This window comes from Olea europaea, chromosome 12 (genome assembly GCF_002742605.1).
Source record: "Olea europaea var. sylvestris chromosome 12, O_europaea_v1, whole genome shotgun sequence".
NCBI lineage: Eukaryota > Viridiplantae > Streptophyta > Magnoliopsida > Lamiales > Oleaceae > Olea > Olea europaea.
The window spans coordinates 808,193-829,296 of NC_036248.1; the positions used below are offsets into that span (position 1 = coordinate 808,193).

Genomic DNA, 21,104 nt, shown 5'->3' on the forward strand with positions numbered 1-21,104 from the left:
CATTTTAAATTTTAATAACCAATCAAAGACATGGACCTAAATTTTGTGACCAATGGAACATTGAGCTCTCAAACAATCAAATATGAAACTTAAATAAATGAATGAATAATTGAATTAACGCATTCTTTTACTGGGGGAAAAGGAAGAGTTAAAGCTGGAAAAGTATTTATTTTTTCACGGGGAGGAGTAAAAGTAACGTGCACGGTGAAAAAGGTGCGAAAACATATTTTCGAACTCTCTATTGTGCCCGAATCTAGGTTTCTCCAACGACTACTTTTTTATTTTAAATATAAAAGTCGTTTGTAATTTATTTTTAACTAACAGATAGATAATTATGCAATTTTTAATTATTTATTGTTATTCCTTTTGCATTAAACATATTCAATTTAGTTGAAAATAAAGAAAGTAACTGCCACTTCTGTGCAAAAAAATGTGGTACAAATTTTATAACACAAAAATACGTAGTTAAAAGGTTGTTGATACCAATAAATTTGCGATTAAAATTAATTGTAAATTTTGACTTAGATTAAAATTAAATTTTAATCTTAATTTTAATCTGTACCAGAAAGGGGGACTAAGAATAAAGTCGAATTTATTGCTTATTCAACTTTGATCTAGTAAGAGACAAAAGGCCATGGTAAACTAAAATATACCATGACAATTCACTTCTACTCGAGCCAATTCATTTTCGAAATATGCAAAAGATTATTATGTTTAGGACCTAATTTTTTTTTGAAAAAGTGATTTTTTAAAAAAAATTGTGAGTAAAAGGTGAGGATTATTTAGTGTTTTTGAACCTCATTATTTTCAAAGAATGTATTTCAAAACAGTAAATTGACAGAGAATGTGCAGTTAAAAAATGAGGAATTTTTTTGAATTTGTATATAATATTATTTTATTGATAAATGTGTGGTTGAAATGATATCAAATCATTGTTCAATAATTTATTTATTTATTTATTTATTTCTTTTTAAAGAATGCAGCTCAAACAGGACCTTAAAAAAGTGTAGTTAAAAATAAGTTTTAAAGAATCTAGACCAAAGGTAAGAGTGGAAACAAGTGTATATACATTACGATGCTTGGAGGGCAATACAATATACACAAAGTTAAACAAGTGTATATACATTACGATGCTTGGAGGGCAATACAATATACACAAAGTTTCAGTTTATTGTTCTTCTGTGCAGTACTGCTTCTCTACTTGTTAGCATTGATCACAAGAACAGAGATCGCAGATTTCACAACAAACTTTCAGGCATCCGAAACATGCAAGCGCTGTGCACAGTTGTGTCAAAGCAATTGCACACTGGTCATTAAGCCTATTGCAAAATTGAAGAAAACACATGCAGCAACACCGATCTGCCACTCTGCCACCAATATTTGAAGCGGCCTTGAAAAGCATCGTTGAAGTTTCATATAAATTGGGTTCTGCTTTTTCTGGAGGAAGATTCTCAGCAGTGGCCTCCAAATCACCAAAGCCAGTACCTATATTTCGCAGGACAATGATCTTCTCCCCTTTGAAATCACCCGTTCTCTGCCAATCCATCAAATTTCATAAAACATATTTCAAATTAAAAAAGACTACTTTGAAAAGACTCACAAAATATCTTTCTTTCTAAACACAGCTTGATATTTAGATCCTTAACGTTAACGTGCAAAGAGGCAGCAGCAGGTTGGTGTTATGATAACTCTTAAAAATACTTGTGCAAGACCATACCTCTTCTACTGTATTTGATTTGGATTGCTGCTTCCTTTTATCCGTCACAATTAAAATCATGTTGGTAAACTCCGAATGCACAGCTGAATGTATGCTCATTTTTGCAGCCTAACAATATTAGGTCATCACGATTCAAGATATCATGACGTTCGTAGACTCTTCTAGAAAATAATAGTTCATCTCCATGAAGATTAAATGGTATTAGATTAGCATCAATTAATTCTAGAATGGTCAAAAGATTATAGCAAAACATGCAAAAAATTGCTATCAAAACGAAGCAGAAAAGAGTAATACATAACATGTTGCCATGAAATGGAATGAATTGTCAATTGACACCCCCATTCAAATATCAAAACAGTACCCATTTGTTACTTTGTCGTACATTTCTCATTAAAATAGACATACCTTCTCTTCTAGTTGTTTGCTTCCTGACAACCATGCATGAGCTGTAAGTGCATCAATTTGTCTTCTTGCAAATACCTGCTGGCATCTAAAGGAAACATTAGAGATTTTGTTCAAATTTATTCTTTCGTCACCATCAAAAAACAAAACATAAAATGAATAAACATCAAAAGTTCTAAACGCATGTACGGGGCATTTGTCAACTTTGTAAAAGTTTCAAATGAAGTAGTCAGCATTTGAAAGTTTATTAAATCATCAAGTCAAAATGAAATAAACGATACATCCACAAAATAAAAGGCAAAACAACATGAAATCAGATATACACTTATGGGATTTGTTAACGTAGTTGAATGGTCAGATCACAACTCTCACAAATGGAAACATTACTTTGTCAATAGGGACATCTTTTGCTTTTTGTACTGTAGCATTCACCACAAGATTGCTCAAATCTGCCAAGGTACCACTGACTCTAACAGAATCCGGAAAGTTCCCACAATATCTTCCAGATGCATATAGAGGACTTCCAGATCGCAGGTCTGGAAGATTAAGTGAATATAACTGCAGCGAAGAACAATCATAAAAAAATGACATAGATAGACAAATGAAAAGCAAATAAAATAGACGCAATAAAGCGGATTTTATTTTTTTAATTTTTTTTCCAAATGACATTAACTTCCTCGACGACACACATGAACAAGAAAATAGTCCATTGCCGTAATTTAGATACACTCCAACCCCTGTACAATTATGCATGCTTAAATAGATAAACATAGCAATGAATTTTGGATGTGTGGTAATTTTGGAATTTAAAAGAAATTATTTTACAAATAAGGGAAAGACCAACAGCTCTTATTTATTTAATTTATTTTTATTTATTATTTTTCTTTTTGGGGGTGTTCTTCGGTTGTGTGGGGCGGGGGGGGGGCGGGGTTTGGAGGGCTGTAAATTATTGATCAGGTTTAGCATACCTCAAGCGAATCAAGATGTTCCAAAGCGTCAATACTTATATCCGAAAGGATGACTGATGATGCGTTGTCAATAAATCTTTCCATCCGCAAATTGATCGAATCTGGGTCAAGTCAGAATTGACAACAAAAATAGAATCCAAGCCAAAGCTCTTAGTACATGGGAGGTTCCAGAATTCATTCACATAAGATGTTATTGTATGAATTGGAACGGAGGGAATGCTCCTCATTTAAATTGATGAAGCAGAGCTCTCAATTCAAAATATAGAAACCTACGGGGATATAGTGAATGAACTATACTGTGGAGGATGGATAGGTTAAGCTCAGCTCCAAAATCACCAATCAAGAAAAGAGACATTAAAAAGAACAAGGCAGATAAAATTCTATCCCGCTAGGAAAAATGAATTGATAGTGATACTTCAATTTTTTGTTTGTCATATTCTTTTAACGAAAGCATTTCCGTTCTATGACAGTAGTCCTACCAATTTACATGAGCAACTTCCTCATTTTTTGTTTCTTCTTCTCTAGAAAGACAAACTGTCACATTTGAAAACTTATGTAGTGATTCCTATCAACAATGTTAGTTCAAGGTCCTATCATATAGAAAATTTGATTCATAATCATATTCACCACTATTTCATGCCTCATTGCAACTAAAAAGTCCTGTATCTGCAATTTGGGTTGGAGAAAAAGGGATTTATAGCAGATTATCATCATATTATCTCAAGGTTCTGATTTGGGGAGTGAACTCTCATTTCAATAGTTCATGTGTTGTCACAATGTAACCAAAATTGGCTTCAAATAGACTGACAATAGCAGTTACTTAAATTATGGAGAAGAGAAGAAAAGAAAAATACTTAACAAGATGGACAATCAACCAACCTATATCAAATGCAGCATCAAAGTAACCCCTCCCAATTTCTGCAAGCATTTTCAAGAAGTAATGATTGCAATATGAACCTGGGAAAAAAGGCCTACAATGTCACTGAAGGAAAGGCAGACGGATATAGTGCCCATAAAACTCGAGGTAAATTTATGCAATATCCAGTATGAGACCAAAAATTATGTGGAAGAGGCAGTGAGAAGGGATTTTACCAACTCAAAATTTAGCACAATCCATCATTATAAATAGGTGTATAGAAAATAATAATTTGTCACGAGCCTAAAGGTTTAGAAACAAGGTTTGTAGAAATTATTCTTCACAGAACCATAGATTGGTTTATGAACAGATGGAAAAAAGTCTCACCTATGCCAAACGTGCAAATCCGTGGACTAGTCAAGCAACTCAAGCCTTCCTTCATGAGGTGACTTTTCATGGAATGACAAATGACCTTTTCATCTTCTACGGTTCCATCGGTAACAAGAAAAATGATGGGATGTACAGCACCAGTTTTAGACACCATCCTGATTGCCTAAGTAAACATCCAAAATTCTAATATTACATAGAATAAAAAAGAGTAGAATGAAACATCCATCATATGACATTTAGATATATGCATTTTGCCATGTTTAGCCTTCTACTTGCCAAAGCAAGATTAATATCATGATAAAGGAGGACTAGGCTATAACTGCAGTGAAGAGTAAACACTCCAGATCCTTTTAATCATAACAAAGCCTATCAAACTGACAAGCTAGTAATAACATTCCTCCAACAACTAAACAAAATAGATCAAAAAATGCAAATGGATGGTGTAAGGCTTATAACTGTGAATAATGAAGAAAGATGATGGAAATGAGCAAAACACACAAACTTAAAGTGAAAGAATTTCACGGATCATGGATCACGGATCACGTTCATAATACTGAGATGGTGAGTACTTGTACCTGATCCAAGGGAGTTGATATGTTTGTGCCACCCTCTGCTATAAAATTAATATTAATCCATTCATGAGCATTGTCGATGGCTTCATTTGTCGCTAGCTCCATGGATGAAGAAAATATTGAAGAACTTCCGTTAAAAGCTATAATGTTGAAAGTATCTAATGGACTAAGCTTTGAAAGGGCAGCCAAGAGTGCAATTTTTGCATTCGCGATGGGACCTCCCTGCATGCTTGCACTTCTATCAACTAAAAATACCACTTCCTTCTTAAAAATCTACAAAAATAACACCATAAAGAAGGATAGGCATGTCAGTTCCACCAAAAATAATCTGGAATAATACATCATCTAAAATTCCAAACTTCAGTTTATAGTATGCTTGGTAAGGGTGTTAAACATCAATTGAGATTCCAAATTATATTAAGAAAAACATTTTTTCAAGCATAGTTTTTAATTTCAATAGTTAGACATTCAGACACAAAAGGTCTTTGTACATCTGAATTGATCCGTTTTCCCAGCTAGAATAAAATTTGGAACTTAGGGTTTGTAACTGAAACTGTCAATTGTATAGATCAGGCCAAGGGTAACCGACCTTCTTATGGATGCTATTCCCTGGGTAAAGATAAAAGCAAAACATCTCTCTTTGATCGTAATCATGAAGAGATGGGGACCGCAAGAGCACACCACCACATATATCACTTGAAGAAACCTGATGAGGAAATACAGAACCAAGTCATTGTTACACAATATTCTTACACTGTACAATATAACAATTCTCTTTTGAAACAAGTGTTATCATATTTAATGATCATAATATGATCACCCACACTGGATGACCTGTTTTGAGTCAGTAGGAAGGCAGAGAATGGTCCCATATAAATAAAAAAATAGAAAAAAATAGAGAAGGGAGAAAAAAACCAAGTCTAAAGAACTTACGGCGTATGAAAAATTGAAGTCAGTCATGGACCATGTGAGAACTTCTCTCTCATAAGAAAATTCTACTTTCCCCGCCAGCCGTCTTATCTCCTGGTAGTTAAGAAGAGAAAATTGCAATGGATATGTAAAAATTCCAAGTAATACTTTTCATGAACTATTAACAATTATGTTGACGTGCCTTCAGAGGATGACTAGAACTTTTGCACAAGACTTCTGTTCCTGTACCGAAATTCACATTCAATAAGATTTTCTCCTTTTCAGACACTTTCTTCCCAACAGGAAGGACATATGATGGAAAAGTGAATGGCACATTGAGGCAATATTGATCATCTTGAAGCAACAATTTTTGGGACCAACTAATTTTGAGCGAAAGGATGGATCCGCCATCGACCTTGAAAAAACCAAAAATGCAATTATACATTATCAGTTGAAGGAACAGCCAACAGAAACAGAGCATGGAAAAAATAACTAAAAATTTTCTTTTAATAGATAGTTACCTGAGGAATCTTTAATGTGTATGTCTGGCCTTTTATCAGGAACCCATCTTTAGCATTCGCGAAATTTTCAGCATCTTTGGTATCTTCCAAGGAAATAAATTGGGTAGAATATGACTTAAAAGGGGTTTCAACTTCTACACCTAGAACTGAACCCTGTTAGCCAAATAACGCTAAATAAAAATGAATAGCATCAACAGTTAACATAAAAATTATACTGCCGGTTCAATTGTCATATAATTTTGTTAGAACAATGTAGAAAATCCCCGAATAAAACCTCCATAATTTTATTTTTTTTATCACAGTGATAGCTTCTCCCATAAGTGAATTATACAACTCATGCATACAATTATAAATTAAATTACAAAAGTTTCAAACATATAATTCTAGAATGAAGAGAAATAGCACTATATGCAAGATATTACAAATTCAAACAAAAAGGTGTACAACGTGTTACCTTGGGTTGGGGTCGAATGGAAGCAGGAGCTGTATTGTGAAAATCGATTGATCACACACTACTACCAAAATAAATGTATGAAGTGGCATACATATATAAGAACTTAACTACTGTTTGGCATCACCTCACGGAAGGTCTTAATACGAATAATATAGGTCAAGTTTGCGCTAAATTCTCTACTACTCAGCTCAATGGACATCCCAAACTGATGATTCTAAGGATATAACATCATAAGATGAATTAAATGCTTGTTAGGACACTATAAAAGAGGTTATATTCGAATGGTATATAGAAGTAAGCGGTTTTACTCTCTTTTTACAAGTACATGGTTGACATGCGAATAAATAAATAAATGACAAAAAGATGATTTGTGACAAAATCGTGAATAAGTAAACCAAGTGAGACACAGCAACAGAATTTTAAAAGAGAAAATTTGCCAGCCCTCCTTGCTTCAACAATACATCGTTCATGATTAATCCACTCTCACAAAGCAATTATAAACGCGGCACTGCAATTCCTTAACAGCCAAACAAGAGACAAGTGAATAATAATCATACACAATTCCAATGAAAAGAAGATTTTTTTTCCCTCAAAGGCTAATTTCATAATTCTCAAAAAGATCAGAGTTACATATCCACTTTAGAAAAATAATTACTTGTGTGTTAACTCTTCCTGAAAAGTAATTTGTGAATCATGTCCATCAATTAAAGAAGCACGCTAAAAATGAGAAACAACCAAAAGGGAAATTTGATGATAAATAAAAAACAGCTCAGTGCTGACCTCTTCGCCCATTGGAACAGCGACGCGACAGTCGCAGCTTTCACTCGCAGAAACACAGTGTACAAGCCACGCGCCACTAACAGTAACAAATGCAGTATCCAAATAACAGTCCACCTCCATTGTCACTCCATGCATATGCAACGGAATCAAGGCCGGCGGATGACACCGCCCGTGCACGTAAGGCTGGTAGCTCGGAATGTACGGATTGTCCACCACCGAAGGCTCCGTTATCTCCGCATAAACCATCACCGCCGTCGGAAGATAACTCTCCACAGGATCAGTCTTCCTCTCCGCCATCACCGGACGTGGCGGCGCCGACTCTGTCACGTTTTTTCCGTAGTATATCCGCTTTGAGAGGTTGAGACCGAGTTGAACTGATGTTGAGAAATCTGCTGCCATTTCGTAATGGAGATGATGAAAATGAAGCCAAATGTGAAAGTAAATACTGACACAAATAGTTGGAAAATAAAGGATCAATTCACGTAAAAGCAATTTATTCAGTGATTGTTTGATAAGTATTTTGTTAATTGATTTTTTTTATCATTAAAGATAAAGTGGATCATATTTATAAGATAAGAATTCAAAAATGACGATTGAAATAGCGAAATAATGATCAAATAATTTATTTTAATTGAATTTGAAGATGTACCAAACATGCTCTTAGTCCGTACTTAGTCATTTCTTCAAATTTATTTATTCTCAAATTCATATTTAATTACATTTTTTTTTTAGATTCATGACATATTTAATCAGTTTAATGGGATATACCGAATGATATACACCCCACTCACATGAGTGTGGGACCCATGTGAAAGAAATAATATTTCATTCGAGTGGATCCCTCGTCCATGTGAGTGGGGTGTACACCATTAGGTACATCCCGATATACCACTAACAAAACCAAATAAAATAATATTACATTTAAACTCAAAAAAATTTCTTAATTTTTAACCATAAATTCTTCATCAATCAACAATTAAAAAAAAAATTACAAAAAATTTTAGGCACAGTCACTATTCAGATCAAGTTAAATCAATCATAAAAATCAAGTATGAAAAACTTTAATTGCTTAGCAAAATGTTGTACAATTGAGACGTGGTCCCGTTACTGATTAAAAATAAGATATATAAAAATAAAAAATTTAAAGTAAAACGCTTGATTAATTATCGCTGATTGTTGTCTGCCACATCTTTATTGATGGCAATAATAATGTAATTAGGTCATATTTGGCCCCCATTTTGGAGAAATGAAAATGGATAGAATAATATTTTTTTTAAAAATAAGTGGTTGAAAAAAAATGAAAAGTTTTTTATTTACGTTTGATATTATTTTATGAAAAATTATGTAATTGAAAATATAAGAAAAAAATAAAATATAATGAAATTAAAATTAATGAAGATCAAACGAGGACTAGAAAAATAAAGCACAATGTGTTTGTGAGATGTCGTATTCATTGTCACATCTATTAATTAATTGTCTGACACTAAAAGTCATTGCAAATTTTGACTTGTCTTCCTACACCCACAAATAGATTTCACCATTTCAGAGAGAAGAAATTTGTGGCCTACATAATAATATCATTTGTTGATGAAATACTAAAATAAAATGCAATTAAAGTACCAAAAAAAAAAACACACAAATTTTCATCTCCCTCCTTATAAATTACACATTCTCCCATAAAATAATATTACAAAAAAATTAATTCATTTTTACACATTATCCAAAAATTTACCATTCTTTTCATTCTCTAATAAAATAATATTACACGTAAATTCAAGAAATTTTACTTCTTTTTTAATTACACATTTTCCAAAAATTTACTATTCATTTCATAATAATGTAAAATAATGAGGGCTAAACGGGCGCATAATTTATAGTAGTCGTTTGAATGAGTCTTGATCGACGTATCTTCAAGAAACACAACCTCTAAAAACATAAAAATATTATATAACCACTAACTCAATATATTAAAGAAAGTTTTGATTATCAATTTTATCCTTACATATTCAGCTCTAGGTTTAATATATCCTTATTTATCCTTATACTTTTAATTTTATATTTTTATGTTTATGGTCAATAATATCCTTAGAGTTAAATTTATTGCGACTAAATTCAATTGTTATTAAAATTGATATTAATTATATTTTAAAATTATGTCAATTAATATCCACAAAATACTGTTATTATTAATTATCAATACATGATTAATAAAAATTTATATAAAAAATAAAATAGGAATTATAACAATACTAGATATATAATTAACATGAAATGTTATATACTATTAAGTCAATTAATATTAATATATAAAATTTATAAAAATAATAAAAATATATATACAATTAAAATTTTTTAAACCTAACATTACATATTAAAAGAATATTGCATTTCTAAAAGATTCCAACGAAATAAAACATAATCATTAAAAAATTCCGTTAACTAACATTCACTTTATAAGTATTAGATGAAAAGTCATTTTCTAATAACCCATCAAATCTTTAATCACCATTAATTTACATTAATTTGATAAACTATGAGACAAAAAGTCATTTTTCAATAAGAATAGATGATAAACATTTGATTTCACATTTTTTCACATTTTATTTTTACATGTTTATATTTATGATGAACAATACCCTTAATATTCAATATATTTCAATTAATAATAATTATTTCAATTCCAGTGATACTCTAAATCACAGGATACAAGCTGCAAATAAACTAAGATAACATAGGAAAATTGGTGCAGTCTCCTTTTATTGCCTGTATTTCCACCATAAATAGCTCCATCCACCTTAATTTGTTATTACTAAACAGGCCTGTGACACAATTGTAAAGTTGTTTAGGCAGTGCAATTCTGATGAATATGTGGAAATTGGTTGTCTTCTATGAGGATTGTAGGGAGAGAGAAATTGGGTTCTGCAAGGTGGAGGTGGAGTTGCTGATAGAATTTGCATCTATTTTGCAGTCGAGGAATTTCGGCTCACTATCACAAAATTCAATTATTTATCAATCCAAGAAAAAACATCTGCATGTTTAAATTGTCAAGTGAACGCTACCAAGTAGCAGGAATTTGAGTATAAGAGAATTTAATTATCTTCAGTGTTAGATGTGGTCCAACTTAATGCCTAAAAAACAAATGCGGTCCATTTATACAGCTACCCTGTGCTTCTCTGCTTTTTTTTTTTTTTTTTATTTGTATTTAATGCTATGTTCCTTACCTCATGCTAAGCTTTCTCTGTTTAGGAAGGTAGACAAGAAAGACTATCACATTATTTGCACAAAATTACATCCAACTCAAGTGTGGCTTGAATGAAGAAATTCTTGACTTGTTTTGAAATTGTAGGAGCATATATCTGCAATATGCTAATACAATGTGTAAATTACATCATGAAAGTGCCTAAAGCTGTTGGCTCCATTTGAAGTATAGGAACCATATGCGAAATGGACCCCAACTACTTATTGGTGCCAGTTATTAGTCCTCATTTTATCTTCTCCTTTGCATTAATTTCTCCTAGGTTGTCTTCTCCTTTGCGTTAATTTCTCGTAGGTTGTCAGATCCATAATACAGATAAATGTTCTTTCAATTTGTGACCTTCTAGTTTGTTTTCTTGTGCTTGACTTTTAAAATTTCCTCTTTAAAATTACATATTGCAGTATGGACTAAACAGTGGTGATGCCAAGTATAATTTACTTCACCAAAATTCATCTACCGAATTGGGGGATTACTATGATGCGAATGAGTTAGGGAAGCATGAAATTGAAAAAAACGATATTAAGAATTCTAATATAACCAGTTGACATTATGCTTGGAAGGTCATGTAATGAATTTCTATTATGATGTAGCTACAGTTAACTTTTTATTCTGTAATACTTTTATGTTATTCTTTCTAAACAAATTTTTATTGAATTTTTATTTTTCGTGGTAGTTTATAACATGGCTACAACAACGAATCAAAGTCGATGCCGACGACAACATTTAGGTTTATTTTGGACGATGGTCATGCAAGCGATTGTGATATATAATGAACTTAGGCGTCGTGCACGACATCTTCCAAGAGCTCCTCATACAAATTGGAATTCTGAAAGAGAAATAACACTTACACGAATGTTTGGCACGAGTGATACAATATGTCGTGATCTCCTTAGGATGAAAATAGGTCCATTTCAAAGATTATGTGTTCATTTGCGAACTTGTGGATTGGTTGACAGTAAATACGTTCAAATGGAGGAACAAGTCGCAATTTTTTTGAATACAGTCGGGCATGACCAATGTAATCACGCTAGACGTTTTACTTTCTTTTGCTCTGGTCAAACAGCGAGCTTTTACTTTCACAGAGTCTTAGACGCTTGTCTTGGACTGTATAGAGATGTTGTGGTTAATGTCACTCCTTATAACTCACCATACGAAAAATAAAATGTGTAGCCATGGTACTCCTTTTTTCAGGTTAGGGGTTTGTAGTTATTTCATCATATTTCTTAAAACTTCAATATACACATTTATTTTGAAAAGTATTCTTTTTTAAAGGATGTCGTAGGAGCAATCGATGGTACACATATTGCTGCGTATGTGCCTTTAGAGGAGCAAGGTAAATATCGCAATAGAAAGCAAGTGATTTCTCAAAATGTTTTAGTAGCTTGCACATTCGATATGAAATTTACGTATATGCTTGCTGGTTGGGAGGGATCCGCACATGATGGTCAGTTGTTACGGAGTGCAATATTACACCAAGGACATAAGCTAATAATTTCTATTGGTAAGTTGTGTCACTATTTTGAAAACATTTTTTCGACACATAAATTATAATAATTACCTAATTATCATCTTATGAACGACTCGTTCCTAGGTAAATATTATCTTGTTGATGCTGGCTTCCCATCGGTTTCGGGTTTTCTTGCACCATACCGTAGGACTCGTTATTATCGTAGAGACATTGAAGGTCAACGTCCTGAAAGTAGCAAAGAGTTGTTCAATTTTCGACATTCATCTCTACGTAATGTTATTGAGCGTACAATTGGTTTGCTGAAAAAAAGATTTGCATATTTGAGACATCAACCCTATCACGACATTGACACACAAGCAAAGATAGTCATTGCCTGTTCTGTCATCCACAACTTCTTAAGGATTGATGACGTTGAAGATGTTTGTGAGGAGGACGACTTAGATAGTAGTGATGATGAGGTTAACCCTACGCATGTTGATGTACCTGAAGATGAAACTCCAAATGCTCACATATCTTTCACAAATCAAGAAGTGTGGTCTAATAAGAGGAATGCGATTGCTGATTTAATGTGGGCTGATTATCTTTCCAATCAGAATGCAGGAATTGATTTTGATTGAAATCTATTTTTTTTTTTTATGTTTTTATGTAATGGATATAAACTTACTAGACTTTCATATGTAGTAATTGCTTGAATAGAAGACGTATTGACATTAAGCAGATTTTTTGTTTTTTTTTCCATGTCCTATAATAGTTGACATAAGTTTGCTAGAATTTTAAATATTGCCATCGGAATTGCTGTTATTGGAGACAAATTGTTGACATGCAATTTTCTTAAATGTTCTTATTTATTGGTTGACCATAAACAGTTAATCTTGCACCATAGAATTCATGGCAAATATTCGACAAAACTCTACGGCACCTTTTCGAGTTCCTAGGCCAATCCTCCATTCAGATGTGGAGGAAATAAGCTCCACCCAAGTGGATCCTAATTCTAGGAATCGTCAAATACGTTGGAGTGATGCAATGGACGGTTGTATGATAACTGCAATGCTATATCAAGTGTTGGCTAGTCACACAAGAAGTGACAATGGCTTTTCATCATATCACGTGTCCAAAGCAATTGAGAGTGTGCACAATAGATGCGAAGTCATGGTGTCTGATAAGAATGTGAGGGCGCGATTGAAAACTCTGAAAAAAGAATATGTTGAAGTTCATCAGTTGTTAAGTATGAGTGATTTTGGGTTAGATCCTCACACTGGACGTGTTACAGCCGATGTACTAGCTTGGGAATAGTTGTTGAAGGTACAAAATTTCATTGACCTACAAAGGTATTATTCCTTAAATATTAGTAATATAATTTATTTTGACCACTGACTAGCGTAAAACATATTTTACTCTCTTTCCTGTAGGGCAAACCAGACTTTGGAAAGTGGAGGACCAAACTTTGTTCTCGTTATGATGATTTGGAGGCTATCTTTGGAAATGATTATGCTATAGGAGATCGTGCTATAACCGGCAATGACATTTTATCCCCCGATCATGGTACGTACTAGATCGTACATAAAAATTTATATAATTCATATTATATTAGAGATTCTAACAAATTCTTATTTTATTATTATTTTTAGATGAAAATGTGCATGAAATTGATGGTCAAAATGAGGATACAGATCCAAGCCCCATTCACGCTCCTAAGCGTAACGCCGAAGGAGGAACTAAAAAAGTTCGCCGTCGACGTACCCAACCTAATGATGAGTGTCTCGTTGCCCTATCAAGCATTGTCGAATCATCTAAAAAAATTACTAATGCTATGGAGACTCAAGCAACATTAGATACGCTAAACCACATCAATTGACAGTTGATTCTAGAAAAATTACAAGGCATGAATATAGAAAAGCGTGACATAATGCAAGTAATGAAAATATTTTGATCGGATGAGAGTCTGACTAGAGTATTTATGAGTTTGACTGATGAAGAATTCATGCGTGATTTAGTATTTGAGAATCTGGGCCGTGATCCGCCTCCACTATTTTAAGATGACTTGCTTAGATAATTCAACAAACATATGTGAAAGTATGACATCTATGTTTATTTTATTTGCTATTTTCTTATGATAGAGATTTTTCGAATTTTTTCATTTTCGTTTTATGTAATACATTGGACGAAATTTCATCATTATTTATTGAGTTGATTATCTTATTATTATTTTTTATTGCAAAGAAGAATATGTAAGTGGTAGAAATCTGAATTGGTAGGGATAATTATTTCATCTCGACAGTGTTTATGCATCTTTCGTACCGAATCTTGGCATGTTTTTATCCACAAATTAACTGCTATAGGATTGATTAGAATTTGGCCGAATTTATGTCTATAATTTGTTTAAGATTTGGATCATTCATTGGCAAATTTTCATGGAAAAAACCAATATTTTCCATGGAAAAAGTGACAATTTCCATAGAAAATAGTGGTTGTCAAATAGATAAAATTGGAAAAAATGACTATTTCCATGGAAAATAATGGCTATCAAATACCTAAAGTTGGAAATTTGTAACATTTTCTAGGTTGAAATTTAAGTCAATCAAACACCTGTAATTAACATTTTTCATGTAAATAATTTCCAGGCAATTGAATTACCTGAAAAATATTTTCTTTCCATGCAATTTTTCTACTTGCAATCAAACACACTTTAGACCAAATGAAGGAAATAAATGAGAAAAGTTATATAAAAACTTCTTTAATCTTCAAGTCTCAATTAAAAATTTGCCATCCGTAATCCATCACTCATAGATCACATATTCAGTATGTGTTTATAAATTATTTTCTTTTCAATCTTACTTTCTCTATGTAATTGTTGATGTGTAACATGTTAGTAACTAATTATCAATTTATTAATCAAATTATATTATTTTTATGATGATAGGAAATTCGAATGTGGTCTCTTTTGATTGAAACAATGACCAATATTTTTTATAAGATACAACAACCAACCATAGATTTTTTGTTCATGATAAACTTTTCAGTAGTATAAATTATGTGATGATTTATTATATTAGATAGTTAGTTTTTATTAATTTCTTCAAATACTCTATTTTCCAAGCAAAACTTACGTGCATTCAGTTATCCAATTCAATACAAAAAATTTCTTTGTTTGCTCAACTTGAATTTTGCATATTTTGTCTTTGTGATATTCATTGATTAATAGGCATGCTTTTCTCCTGATTGTTACAACTATACAGTGTGTGAAAACAATTGTGAAGGATATCCATTCAAATTCAAGAGAAATTAATTTTCAATACATTTATGCTTACAATTACCATTAACAAAGACTCAAGGACAAACAATGTCTACTATTGGAATATACAATTCTAAAAATTTATTATCTCATAGGCAACTACATATCACACTTTTTGTGGAGTTTAAATGCAAACAACAATAGTCTTGATAAAAGGCTAAAAATAGATATTAAAAAGAAGAAAGTTGTAAGATGTCGACAAAAAAATATTGTGTACAAAAAAATGTCATTCTAACAAAAATATCACATTTCAATTTTTTAACCTTTCATATTATATACATAATTTCGTAAAAAGTGTTATTCATATATATTCTTTTTAACAATTTTAATTTTTCCTTTAACTATATCAATTACATCAACTACTTTCAAAAATATTTATAGTACTTAAAAAAAATTACTCATATTATTTATACGATACATAAGATATGAAACGCACGTACTTACTACTAATATATAAATAGTTCCAAAACTCCTACACCTACTTTTAAGTATTTCAACCTAAAAGTATAATTTCACAATTTTAGATGCCAACAATAAATGAGAATATTTTTTGGAAAACCCTTACGGTACATAAGGGTTGGTACATAATGGTGTCCACACCCTTACATGAGGGGGGCCCACCTGAACCATATTTTTTTTGTTGTGTAATAATGATATTTCCTTATGATGTATTTTGTAGCTTGACTCTAACCTTCGTCAACTAGTTATTGCCTCAAGGCACTAATCTAATTATTCTAAATCCCTTGATCAGTAAGCCTCTTTGATCTAGTCAAAGGACATCCAAACTTATCCAACGTGAAATCTCAAATCGGCAACAACATATTGTCCCCTAAGGTCTGAATTTTGCCTTTTGAGAGATCGGTCCTTGAGTATTAGTTGCATGATCTCTAACTAAAGCTTTAGATACCGATGGCATGGAAGATAGCTATATTAATGTAGCGAAGTAACAAGTGCAGGAATTTAGGCGTGGTGTCAAATCTAACTTAATGGGAAACTTTCTTGTAGGATTTTCAAACAACATCATTTCACGACGCCTAATTTGGACCATTTTTTAATTGAATAATTATATTCACATCATAAATTTTATTTCTTGCATTATATTTTAATTGCACTTAAGCTTTTTAATCTGTGTTCATTATAGTACTTATATCTCTAACAAATTTTCATGTCGTTCTTATCCTCAAAATTTTCATTAGTTATCATATTTTGTATTTGATAACAATTTTTTGTTTAAAAGTTCATTACAATGATGTAAAACAACTTAATTTTTCATCGTATTTTAAAAAATAAATAAATAAAAAGTACTGAAAATATTTTTCCCTCATTTCAAAGCGTGAAAACAAAATATTTTGATATAAATCATCATCAAGGACATCATGTACTAATTAATGAAAGGTTGAATATAAGAATTCGATGAAAAAAGTTAAGGAAATAATTGCTACAATATGCAAAGATTAAAGTGTTTTACTACAATTGAAATGTGGTGTAACAAATAAAAATTGTAGTTATAATATAACCACCCTTTTAATTTTTCAAATTTCCTCATTTTGAGATGAAGGATTAAACCTTTCATTGTTGAATAATGTTATCTAGCACCAATAGTGCTAAAGTGTCAGTGTATGTGACATTATACGATAAGTTCAATTAAAGTTGAATTTATATATTTCATTTAGTTGTACATTTTATTTAGTGACACTCAGTACTACATAGACTGTAATGTACACTAGTGGTACTAAATAGTGTTACTCTTTAATGTTTGGGAATACCTTCATATCCTCATCTTTGATCCTCTGATTTCTTGGTATCATTTGCTTTTCACTATACATGCCAATAAACACGTGTTCCACTTTATATGAACCACGTATTACAACAAGATAAGTCCAGCTACAGCTCATTTCTTGACTTTAAGAATGAAAATGATGGATTCCATTCACATAGTTCTTTGCCATAGTTGACGTAGACTTCTAATGTGATAATAGATTCTACTGAGAGGAATGACACGAAGCACATGGAGATCCATAAACGCCCAAACGTATTATCTGGAGAGTCTACCGCATGATCTCTTTTCTTCACGCAGGAATATAATCTAGAGCCTTGCATTGTGAGAGGATTCAAGTCTTTCACCCCTCTTCGGTGTTTTTATGACTTTCCCTCCCCCATCACCACCTATTTTGGTTGTGTGGTGTAATCCACCAGTGAAATCTTACAAGATCAACACTGAGGGATACGTCAATGATAAATTTGCGAATGGTTGAGAGCATCATTAAGGACGATACAAGCTACGGTAACAGGGGATTTTCGTCATCATATGGCTCGTGTCTAATTTTAGAGGCCAAGCTTAAAGCTATATTGGATGAGATTCTATTGGCCAGAGAACTTGGTATTTTACCTATTTGGGTTAAGACAAATTCTGATCCGAACCCAGTTAACACGGACGCTATCGAACTCCCAAGATATTGACATCAGATCCTAAGAAAGCCAAGAACAAGGTTTTGGACTCAACCACAATATTGGAACCAAGCAAGCCAATAAGAACGGTGCTATGAAGGACCTCTTGATTACGCAACACGATGAATTTCACCCTGAATTGTGGATCTGACTCAATAATCACGAACCAAACAACCAATACAATCACATGTACGTACTGACCTTTTGATTACAAATTATTAATTGAAATCGCACCTATTGTTTTGAACGCCACAAGAACAATTAATTCTTGATAAGTTCGATGTTCAAGAAGAACAAGATAATTTGAAGCAAAAGCTTCTTAAGAGAATTCTCCATTAATTCATTATAAAAGTCTTGTTTACAATAATGAGAAAACAACCTATTTATACTAAATAATCTAGAATAATATTAAAAAGAAATAATTTCTAGAGAACCTAGAAATCTAGTAAAACCGAAAAATAGAGTTCTAAAATATCTAAATTACCAAAAATAAGTAATTGGACATAAATAAAAATTCTCTAGATCATATCAAACCCTCCCTCTTCAAAAGGATTCGTCCTCGAATCTTGATCCAAGTTATAGCCTTTATTTTCAATCAATCCTCTCGGATACCATTTGGATCTCTTTTGACCTCGAAGTCTCCTCTTTTGAATATTCGGTAACCTGCAAAACAGAATTAACAGAGTTGGGGAGGGAAATGTTAGTTTTCTCCAACGCCCCCTCAACATCACGCTTCTCTTCATTTAAGCTCATTTCCGATTCCTCTTTCACCTCTGAAGACTCTTCTTCATTTTTCTTTTGTCGTGCCACTTCTTCATTCTCATTTTTACTCTTAGCTTCCTTTTCACTTTCCCGTGGCTCTACACCTTTTTCCTCACCATCAACCACCACAAAATTTTTACTTTTACTCTTGCGCTCCTTTGGATGATCAGTTTGAGAATTAATAATGTCGCGAATCTCCGCCAATTCCTGTTTATAATTCAACCCAACACGCTTGCTTGAGATACTTCCCGCACACCTCGCAATAGGTGTTTTCTTTTCCTTCGGATACTGATCCCCATAATATCTCCTAGGCTTCTCCCTAAATTCGATTTATCACCAATCCCTCCTATTATAACTTGTATCCCTTCTTCCATGCCTATCGCTTCTATTCCTCGATTCATGTATTTCAACATCAACCAATGCATCTTCATCAATGCCACAACCATATCCATATGCATCGAAATTTCTCATCCCAGGCTCCCGTCTCCTCACATTGAACTCCTCAACACGTTGATCCTTATGAAATTTATTCAATTTCAAATCTAGCCTGTCTAACTTATTTCCTATATCTCCAAGCATCTTCTCAAATCGCCTCATCAACTTTTCCGACATTTTGAATTGATTTTGACTTGAACTTGACATTTTTTTTACTCTTTTTTTATAACAATTTTTTTTGGATGGATCAAAGACTCAAATAATTGAAAAATTGCAAGAACACAACGAACAATGAAATCGCGAAACACAAAAATAAAAAGACTCAACAAAAAAATAAAAGCAAGATATAACCTTGATTTCGGATTCTGTGCTCTGATACGAAATGATACGAACTCGGTTAGGCACCCTGGAAATCGAGGGCCCCTTTAGCCCTAGATGTGGAGATAAATCCCAGGGGATATTGCTACTAATGCTATGCTATTATAGCAAATTGTCCGACATATATAAATCGGTCTCCGTAGAATTAGTTAATTCTTACACGTGACATTGTTTCTACTTTTTGTGTTGCTCTTCCAATTGGTGATTGGTCACCATGGCCTTGATGGGGCCACATTTTTTAGGAAAATATATTTTGAAATAATGATTTTTTGAAGAATGAATAATTAAAAAATAAGAAAAAAATTGATTTAGGTGTAAAATTATTTTATAAAATAATATGTGATTAAAAATGCATTTTGGAAAAAAATGGACCTCAAACTTAATTATGTTCTTATAAGTTTGAAGTGTTTTTTCATGTAAAGTAGGAGCAACTTGAAATATATATTTCAGACAATTACGTGACCAGGGGCGGACCTACGTAAGGCCTAGTGGGGTTGGTCCCCCTTACTCAATTTTTAGATTTTCAATTTTTTTCCAGGTTTTTTTAGGTTTTCAGATTTTTTTCCCAAGGTATTTTGGTTTCGCCCCCACTGAACTTCCATCCTGGGTACGCCCTCATACATGACGACTCAGATTTTCTTCGTCCTGATTGGTTTTGATAAATCATAATCATTTGTAAAACGAGGTAGGTCATAGCCTATTTTCTTGCAATGTTCACTCTGTTTTTAATCTACTAAATCAATATACTTTAGCAAGAAGCTTAGTGACGTTGTTTGGGCCATATGGAAATGGTTAAATGGTTGGAGATGGAGAGTATCATCATAAATACATTTTATGTGATCATTATTTGTAGTGTGGAATATTAATTTAAGTCAAAGTCTCATTTCGACTATATATTTTGTGGGTCCCACTACTTTTCAATCACACATTTCATTAATTTCTATTAAAATTTACTAAAAATTTAATTCTAATCCATACCAAATAGGGACTTAGTATGTCACCATAAGTTCAAAATCAGTATTTGCTAAGTTATGTTAATATCCATGTATCAAGTATTATTTAGGTACATAATTGATAGTCTTATCTCCAAAATCGGTGCACAAGGCAACTAAGAAAAGAGAGAGCCACTGACTGCTTGACTCAAGATAAGTCAAGTAAAGCAATTGGTTTCCTCGAAATATTTAGGAAATTGCCATGAAAATTAGTAAAAGAATGTAGAGTCAAGTCAATATGCTACTTTTGTTAGCACTAACATATGAAAATAAAAGAGTGAATTACCCAAATGGTCATTGAATTTTGTAAAAAAATTTCACGGGATCACTAAACTTTAAAAATCATCCAATTCATCGCTGAATAGTGATCCTTGGGAAACATTTTGCAAAGTTCGGTGATAAATTAGGTGACTTATAAAATTCAGTAATCTCGTGAAAACTTTTTGCAAAGTTCGATGATGAATTGCGTGATTTTTAAAGTTCAGTAACCCTTTAGAAACTTTT

General features: G+C 32.5%; 2 protein-coding genes across 3 annotated transcripts; one reads left to right on the forward strand and one right to left on the reverse strand.

Annotated features, from left to right (window-relative positions):
* Positions 1-1,044: 1,044 nt before the first annotated feature.
* Positions 1,045-8,035, reverse strand: LOC111405068. Of its 2 annotated transcripts, XM_023033761.1 has the most exons (13): positions 7,570-8,032; positions 6,336-6,488; positions 6,017-6,229; positions 5,839-5,928; positions 5,495-5,611; positions 4,909-5,178; positions 4,331-4,496; positions 3,967-4,044; positions 3,088-3,188; positions 2,507-2,677; positions 2,123-2,197; positions 1,718-1,825; positions 1,045-1,534 (listed from the first exon to the last, which is right to left on the reverse strand). In XM_023033761.1, exons 1-13 carry the CDS (start codon positions 7,966-7,968, stop codon positions 1,205-1,207), a joined length of 2,271 nt encoding a protein of 756 aa, XP_022889529.1. In that variant the 5' UTR covers positions 7,969-8,032; the 3' UTR covers positions 1,045-1,204. The 2 variants fall into 2 exon arrangements, with proteins under 2 accessions (XP_022889529.1, XP_022889530.1); XM_023033762.1 differs by lacking the exon at positions 1,718-1,825 and having other exon boundaries at positions 7,570-8,035.
* Positions 8,036-11,506: 3,471 nt separating this feature from the next.
* On the forward strand, positions 11,507-12,910 carry LOC111405032. The gene is made up of 3 exons (XM_023033724.1): positions 11,507-11,947; positions 12,098-12,326; positions 12,417-12,910. Exons 1-3 carry the CDS (start codon positions 11,507-11,509, stop codon positions 12,908-12,910), a joined length of 1,164 nt encoding a protein of 387 aa, XP_022889492.1.
* The last annotated feature ends 8,194 nt before the right edge of the window (positions 12,911-21,104 follow it).

What these genes read in the sequence shown, in the direction of transcription:
- LOC111405068 (XM_023033761.1), bottom strand. Translation starts at nt 7,968, where the DNA reads ATGGCAGCAGATTTCTCAACATCAGTTCAACTCGGTCTCAACCTCTCA. An exon ending in ACTTCAATTTTTCATACGCC is followed by an intron (nt 5,612 to 5,838) that starts GTAAGTTCTTTA and finishes TTTCCTCATCAG; the next exon opens with GTTTCTTCAAGTGATATATG. An exon ending in TATCAACTCCCTTGGATCAG is followed by an intron (nt 4,497 to 4,908) that starts GTACAAGTACTC and finishes ATGTTTACTTAG; the next exon opens with GCAATCAGGATGGTGTCTAA.
- LOC111405032 (XM_023033724.1), top strand. Translation starts at nt 11,507, where the DNA reads ATGGCTACAACAACGAATCAAAGTCGATGCCGACGACAACATTTAGGT. An exon ending in GACTGTATAGAGATGTTGTG is followed by an intron (nt 11,948 to 12,097) that starts GTTAATGTCACT and finishes TCTTTTTTAAAG; the next exon opens with GATGTCGTAGGAGCAATCGA. An exon ending in TAAGCTAATAATTTCTATTG is followed by an intron (nt 12,327 to 12,416) that starts GTAAGTTGTGTC and finishes ACTCGTTCCTAG; the next exon opens with GTAAATATTATCTTGTTGAT.